This window comes from Gastrolobium bilobum, unplaced genomic scaffold (genome assembly GCF_033153095.1).
Source record: "Gastrolobium bilobum isolate Gb01-03AN ecotype WA unplaced genomic scaffold, APGP_CSIRO_Gbil_v1 utg17211, whole genome shotgun sequence".
NCBI lineage: Eukaryota > Viridiplantae > Streptophyta > Magnoliopsida > Fabales > Fabaceae > Gastrolobium > Gastrolobium bilobum.
Window position 1 is genome coordinate 206565 of NW_026896296.1, and position 8452 is coordinate 215016.

The 8452-nt window shown below is 41.8% G+C and overlaps 1 protein-coding gene and 1 non-coding gene across 2 annotated transcripts; both read left to right on the forward strand.

The window, feature by feature from the left end:
* Positions 1-2095: 2095 nt before the first annotated feature.
* On the forward strand, positions 2096-2198 carry LOC133298718 (U6 spliceosomal RNA). Its single transcript, XR_009749847.1, has one exon. It is a non-coding gene; the product is annotated as a U6 spliceosomal RNA (small nuclear RNA).
* Positions 2199-5845: 3647 nt separating this feature from the next.
* Positions 5846-6709, forward strand: LOC133298716 (uncharacterized). The gene has a single exon (XM_061498043.1). It carries the CDS (start codon positions 5846-5848, stop codon positions 6707-6709), a length of 864 nt encoding a protein of 287 aa, XP_061354027.1.
* The last annotated feature ends 1743 nt before the right edge of the window (positions 6710-8452 follow it).

Consider the following 8452-nt stretch of genomic DNA (forward strand, 5'->3'; position numbering starts at 1 on the left):
AAATCAGTGTCTGAGAGTAATAAGAAAGGGGGGTTGAAGGAAGGGAGGGTTGTTGCGAGCTGTTATAAAAATTATAGTGAAGTGAATAAGAGGTCACTGCCTGAGAGTAACAATGGAAGTGAGGTTGTTAGGGTGAGGAAGAGGTGGGAGATTACTTCTCCTTCAGAGGTTGTTAATGCTATTAGAATGATTCAGCATGGTGGTAATGATAATGAGTGTAACAATGGAAGTGAGGTTGTTAGGGTGAGGAAGAGGTGGGAGATTACTTCTCCTTCAGAGGTTGTTAATGCGATTAGAATGATTCAACATGGTGATAATGATAATGAAAGTAACAATGGAAGTGAGGTTGTTAGGGTGAGGAAGAGGTGGGAGATTACTTCTCCTTCAGAGGTTGTTAATGCTATTAGAATGATTCAGCATGGTGGTAATGATAATGAGAGTAGCATTGGAAGTGAGGTTGTTAGGGTGAGGAAGAGGTGGGAGATTACTTCTCCTTCAGAGGTTGTTAATGCGATTAGAACGATTCAGCATGGTGGTAATGATAATGAGAGTAACAATGGAAGTGATGTATTTTTGAAAGATCTGTTTGTCAAGTTCTGGATTTTTGAACTGATGAGAATATTGAAATATCTGTTTGTCAAGTTCTGAGTTTTGCTGAAGATGACGAATGCTAAAGAATTAATTGTTTTTAGGGTTTTAAATTGTTGTTTGAGGCTGCTGTCTTGTGGCAGATTGCAATGATGTTGCGACTGCATCAAGTGATGGGTCCCCCATTTTTAAATTCTGAATGTGATAATGGTTTTTTTTTTTTTTTTGTTCTTGCTAATATAGAGTGCAGGCTAGAAGAGTGCAGGCTCCACATCCACCAACAATGCATCCTAGAGTGCAGGCTAGAAGAGGACAGGCTACAGATCCACACAGCATAGTTGAAAGGGTGGGCTTTAGGATATTTTTCAAAAATATAGACTTTTTTTCTTGTTAAGATTAACATTTAAAATAAGGACTCACATAGTTAATTCCTTGATTAACTAATATTTCTTTATTCTTTATGCTTCTGTTGAATAACAGATGCGCAGAGAAAGAATAACTGAAAGAATCCGGGCTTTGTAATAACTGGTTCCTAGTGTCAACAAGGTACATGTCTTCTCTTTCGTATCATTTTATTTCTATATGTAATTCTACAATTGTCTATAGGACTTGTGGAATTTGTCCTTGGACAAGTAATTGATTTCTTTCATGTTTACCCTGAAGTTAGAAAAGATACAGAAGTTAGAAAAGATGTATCTATTATAATAACCCTCCTTGTTTAACTGATTTATTGCTTTTTTTTTTATTAAATCAATGGAATCTTGGTAGATATTTTTACATACTTAATGTGAATGCGGTAATTGGATGTCATAATTTTATGTGGCTCCATTATGAACATTAGGTTCTTAAGAATTAGGGTGTATTGGCATGTAAAAGTTTTCTTGAAATATAATGCTTCAATTTGATGTGACTATGGGCGCTATATATAAGCAATAGATTACATAATGTTAAATGAACTTAATTTCTTATTATAATGCTTGCAAAGGCAGAGCCAGTCAAAAACTTTAGCTCATACCAATCCATGAAATAAACTCTCCCATATTATCTTGCCTGTCGTATCTTCCGAAAATTTTGAAAAGAAGCCAGCGCTTGTCACTAGCTGAAGACAACGTGGCTTTGCCACCGAATGCTTGTCTGAAAGGTAGATTGAAGAATAACAGTTGCTGAGTTTGATAGTTAGATTCCAAATATGTTATTTTTAGGAATTTAAGGATACGTAGCAGCCATGGAGAACAGTAGTACCATTTTCATTCACATGGGTTGTGTCTATATATATTGCTTTAGCTCTCAGCTCTAGGACTATGAATTTACCATGTTGAGAGTGAGATAGATATGCATAGCAGTCTATGTTTTTGGGTAGCAAAAACATACAAATAATATAGCATATAAAATTGCTATGAGTGTGTTTTTGGGTGCAGCACCTGGACTGGATGTCAGAAGAAGTCCCACATTGCTAAAGAATGCGAAATCTTGTCAGAATATATAGCTCGAGCCACAGAGAGGGAGTGTCCCTTCAGGGACATCCGATAAAATTAGAACGATACAGAGAAGATTAGCTTGGCCCCTGCGCAAGGATGACACGCACAAATTGAGAAATGGTCCAATTTTTTTTTGCCATTTCTCTGCTACTTCCTATTCCTGGTTTGTTCGTTCATCGGAGAACCCTCTCCTCTTTTTAAGATGTTAAAAATCTTCAGGTATGTATGTGTCTGGTTAAGATTGCTACTTCCTATTCCTGGTTTGTTCGTTCATCGGAGAACCCTCTCCTCTTTTTAAGATTTTAAAAATCTTCAGGTATGTATGTGTCTGGTTAAGATTGCTTGCATCAAATTTATTTCCTGCAAATGAGTATACATATGTCAAATCTAATTAAAACGAAGTAAGATTTTGAAAACCTTTTTATCTGGCAAGAATTTATGAAAGAGAATCCTTTCGAAGATGGAAGTGAGTACATGTAAAAGTCATTTTCAGCGGTAGAATGTAGAATGCAAATACACAAGATTTTATAGTTGTTAAGGATACTTGTGTGAGGAAGAGAGATGTACACTTTCATTTGGATTTCTCAGCCCCATATTTCTTTAGATATCATGTTTTAGTGCGATTTTCTCTGCATAGACAGTTGAGGTTTCTCCACAGTAAGTGTTTTCACTTTGAAAGCATAATTTTTCATCTATGTGCCTCTTTGGTCCACTTCATTTATAAAATTTTCCTATCAACTGTTAAAGAATTTTCCATAGTCAATTTGATGTCTCAAGGTAGTGAAGGTGGAACAAACACATTATAAGGCATCCAGAAATTCTAGGTTTTCATTAAAATATGTAAAAATAGTTCCTGACTTCCTGCAATCATGAGCCCCAAAATGGTGTAAGCTGTTAGCATGAATTTATATTTGGTTTTGTTAGCTTCAAGCTCCTTGAGAAGCTCTGCATGACCAACTTTACAGCCCATGTATATGGTTCCAGCCAATAAGATTTCCTGCTTTTCAACAGTGTATTCTAATGCCTTTCTAAGAATTAACCCACCAAGAGCCATGCCATTGAAAACGAAAGAAACATAGGGTACCTCCACCTAGGAAGGCAACTATAAGGAAAAGCACTTGCTTGAAACTGAAATCTTGCTTTGCAGCTATAGATTGAGAGTGTAAATGGTATCTACCTAGTCCTTTGGAAGATACCATGTCTAAAGAAGCTATTCAGCCATATACAGAGATGCATGTACAATTCTTGAAGAGGATGGAAGACAACAAATGACCTTTGATGTGTTTCATGCTGCCACTAGTGTTTATATAAAACTTGAGAAGTAAGTTTTGTATAAAATTAAGATAATGTGCATTGCAATGGTGAGTAGAGTATGAAGTAAATACTATCTTCTTTGACTGTTTTACAATAACTTGAATGAAGCATTTTACTCTTGTAATGTAATTAGATTGTGTGTCTGTGCATGCAGTTGAGTGTCTATTCATGCTTCTCCATTGATTTATTTTATTGTTGTATGTTTACATATCTGACACAGCCACCATAAGTCAAATATTATAGTTGAATCTAGAAAAGTGTAATATTACATGGATAGAGTTAAATATTTCCTTAAATGAGTATCTTTGTTCCTGGAATCTACTCTACAAGAACCATAAATGCAAGGCCCTGTATGTATATCTGTTTTTCCAACATATCCATATATGGCATTATCCTGATGAATATTCTATTTCATTCTGTTAATTTCATGCCAACAACCAATTCAGATGCTCAACTTCTTACATGTGATGTAGTATAGATGTGGTTTAGCTGTGATTGCCAAATCAGGACCCGAGTTACAATGTCATAATTCTTTTTTGTTTTGTTATGCTTCCGCTTCTTCTATTCTCCCTCTCTAAATTTTCCTCCATCTCCGTTCTTTTTCGTACAGATTATTTTCTTCAAGATTCTTGCATGGTAATAAATTGGGTTCAGCTCGAATTTTAAGTGTGGTAATAATACCTTGTTCAAATACTTTAAAGGCTAAATTACACATTACCCCCATGTACTTAGGTCATATTTCCAAAGACCACCTTGTACTTTTAATTGTTGTAATTAATCTCCTTGCACAATGTAATTTCAACAATTAAGCATATTTGTTAATTTTTTTACAAACTCCGTTGTCCATCACGTGTGCTTCTCTGTCTTCTAGCTTAATCGATGCTATTCTTGCCCTAACTCATATACTCTCTTTTCAAAGGTTACTAAGGTTTTGTGAAGGTTACACAGCCTTTGCCCCGACCCTTTTTCATTGTTTGGTCTACTCTCTATTGTGTTCAAAGGTTCATCTTGCTTGTTTCTTGAAGGTTGGAACTCAAAGGAGCCTTTGTCATATACCTTGCCACCATCCTTAAATGTTTTGCAAAGGAGGTAACTTCCTTGATAACTCAGCACATTGCAAACATTGGCCACATAGGAAGGTTTATAAAAAGGTAACAGAACCAGTTACAAATGAAGTTTTCTGACTATACATTGTTAATCCACATTCCATATTTCCATAGGTTCAATCTCCATCTCTCATGCACTTTGTGTTGCTCTGGCTTTTCTCAAACGAGGACTGATGCAGGATGCAGGGCAAGACAGTGAGACACAGAAGATGATGTAGAAAACTGTTATGGATATGAATATCATATCCCAACTACCTACTAGAATATCTGGTGAGATATGGAATCAGCAACATCTCAACAACTCCAAACAGCCAAAGGGTATAAGATAAGGATCACATCCCAACAGAAGGAGGGGGAATTCTACTACAATTGGGGGATCTCAAAAGGCACAAGCCTAGGAAGGTAATCCTATAAATAAGAGCCTAAGGACCCCAGGTAAACACTCAGAACACATTTACTACTTTCACCCAAGCTGTGCACACACCCACGCCTTGGCTATAAGCCTATTGCTTGTGCGCAGTGATTGGGACCTCGGTTATAAGTCTAGTATACAGTTGATATACACTATCTCTGAGCGCATACCTTACAGTATAGCAATACGGTCTATCCAGGACCTAACATTGGCGCCGTCTGTGGGGACGATAAATTTCGACTCCCATTCCACGATGACGAACACACGTTCGACGTCTAGTACCTCCCAAATATCGCCGCGTCAACCACAGTCTCAGCCTTACGGCATTGCCTCAACACTAATCTGCACCAGAACAACCCCAATTGGAAGCAAACCCGGTGCTGGTTGAGGTACAGGTCGGCGAGGTCGGAACACAAGGACCGACTCCCAGACCCCAGCCGAGTGCAACAATTGCTGCGGTTCGTCCACCTCCACACTAGCCACCAAACGTGACAAACATGGCCATGGGAGCAATCCTTCAAAGGTTGCAAGAGATGGAAAACAGATTCCTGACCCAGCAGCGTATGGATGCCCAAAGGATGGCGACATTGGAGGCCGAACTGAGGACCTTGAACGCGGAAGGCCAAACTAGGGGAGCCGGAGGGGGCGTAAACGACCGACCTCAGCAGCAACACGCCGAAGGCGTACATCAGAACGCCGAAGGCACCCAGCATCAGAATGCTGAAGACCTCCAGCATCAAAACGTTGGAGATCGACCTAGAAGGCCCGACAATGCTGGCGATGGAGGACCGCGGCAACAGAACGCGGCTACACTCGAAGGAAACGCGCAGAATGGGTAGAACCTTAACCTCGGTAACAACCGGAATGGTGGTGGTCCGAACGACAGCCAGGACGAAAATCATCTGGAGGATGAAGAGGCTAATGATAGCCCATTCACTGAGAGGCTCATGAACTTGGCCATACCGCCGAGATTCAAGAGTACCAGGATACCTCCATACGACGGAAGTCAGGACCCAGAAGCCCATTTAGAGGCTTTTAAAACCGAGATGCTATTCAACGGGATCACTGCACCTATTAAGGCCAGGATCTTTGCGACAACACTGACTGGTCAAGCAATGACCTGGATAACCAGGCTCCCTAGGAACTCAATCGACTCATTTGAGGACCTAGCTCGGACTTTCCGACTTAACTTTGCAACAAGCAAAGTACATCCGATGCCAGCCTATGCTTTAGGAAGAATCCGGCAGAAGGAGAACGAATCGCTGAGGAAGTACCTCGACCGATTCAAGGATGCCGCTCTCAAGGTACGAGGGTTAACTGAAGCAGTGCACCTCCACTTAATCATTTCGGGATTGGATGGCGACTCCCCATTGGCGAGATCCATCTATAAGAACCCGGTGAACGATCTGGAGGAGTTCAGGAGAAGGTCGGACAAATACATTGACGTGGAGGACATGCAAAAGGTTTATGTCGAATCACGAGGACGAAGCCCTACACGTCGGAGCCCGAGTAGGAAAAACAACAAAGACCGGGACCAGAAGGGATCCAAAAAAGCAAAGGACACTCGTGATAAAAGGTCGGAAGACCGATCACCAAGGAGGAGGTATGACGATTATACACCTATGAACGTGTCCAGATCCAAGATATGGAAAGAGGAAGCACAGACCGAAATGCGCAATGTCGAGAGACCTCGACCCCTCAAAGCCAAGTTCGGATTAGATAGAAGCAAATACTGCGCATTCCACGACCAAAACGGTCACTTTACGAATGATTGCTTGCAATTGAAAAGCACGTCAGGGAGGAAAAATTAAAGCAGTATATCATCCGAACACAGGGCAAGAAAAATAATAAGCGCAAGCAAAGAAGCCGAAGCCGAAGTCGAAGCCCAAAGAGAGAGGATTGAAAGGACCAAAGACAAGACCGACCTTCCAAAGGCAAAGAGGTCGATGAAAAGGACGAGGCTTTTCCTGAAGCCGTATTCGAATGCAACGTGATAAGTGTAGCTCTAGGTGGGGGAGGAGACTCGGCTAACGCCAGAAGAAGGTACCTAAAAGAGGTCATGTCTGTAAGAGACAGGCCGACATTCAAAGAAAAGGACAGCAAACCGGCTCCCCCGAGACTGTTCTTCACTCAGGAAGAACTAGCAATGGTTGTACCCGGACACACCGACGGATTGGTGATCACCGGAGTGCTAGTCAATTGCCGAGTGAAGAGAATCTTTATTGACCACGGAAGTTCAGCCAACATAATTCTCTGGGACGCTTTCCAGAGGATGAACCTGGACGAGAAGGACTTGAAACCATGTGTCACCGAGCTGGTCGGGTTCAACGGAGCGGCGTCCCCTCCAAAAGGCCACATCGACCTAAAGTTGACCTTGCGCACGAAGGACTCGTTCCGATCTGGAAGGGTTCGTTTCGTTGTGGTGGACACCTCGTCTTCCTACAACGTAATCATTGGTCGGCCCACAATCCATGAATGGGATATGCTGATCTCCACAAAACATCAAGCATTGAAAATGCCTGGGATGAACAACAAGATCGTCACCATAAGAGGTGATCAAGAAGAATCAAGAAAGTGCTACTACGAGACTCTACGAGTCCATCATGGAGGTCCATCATCTCCAACTCGGCTTAAAGAAGGAGGAACTAAGGACCAATCACTGAAGACATGCGGAAGAGAGGTCAACTTGGTTGAACTCGACGTAAGAGAGGAGCTCTTGGCACCTCGTCCAGAACCCCAAGGAGAGTTGGAGGATGTCGATATTGCGAAAAACGGCAAAGGACACACCAAGGTGGGAAAAGACCTAAAAACCGTCTTCAAAGAGGAGCTGGTTTCTTTGTTAAAGGAAAATCGCGATATATTTGCTTGGAAAGCTTCAGAAATCCCTGGAATTGACCCAACCATCTGTTGCCACAAGCTCTCCATGTACCCCGGTTCACGGCCAGTATCCCAAAAGAAGAGGAAGATAGGGTCCGACCGACATCATGCCTTGAATGAGCACGTCGACGAGCTGCTAGCAGTCGGATTCGTTAGGGAAATACAGTATACCACTTGGCTGTCTAACGTAGTGATGGTAAAAAGACAAGCGGGAAATGGAGGATATGCGTGGACTACACCGACCTCAATAAGGTCTGCCCAAAAGACTCATACCCCATGCCGAGCATTGACCAGCTAGTTGACAATTCGTCAGGATTTCAGCTACTATCGTTTATGGACGCGTACTCGGGGTACAACCAAATTCCACTACACCCCGACGACCACGAAAAAACCGCCTTCATCACTGAGAAGGGCAATTTTTGTTACAAAGTCATGCCTTTTGGCCTCAAAAATGCAGGGGCAACATATCAGCGGATGATGAACCGCGTTTTTCAAGGGCAGATTGGAAGAAACCTAGAGGTATATATCGACGACATGATCGTCAAGTCGTTGCAAATATCAGCGCATATAAATGACCTCAGGGAAACTTTTGAGCAGTTGAGAGCTCACAGGATCAGGCTGAACCCAGCGAAATGCGCTTTTGGGGTACCAGCTGGAAAGTTCCTGGGCTTCATGCT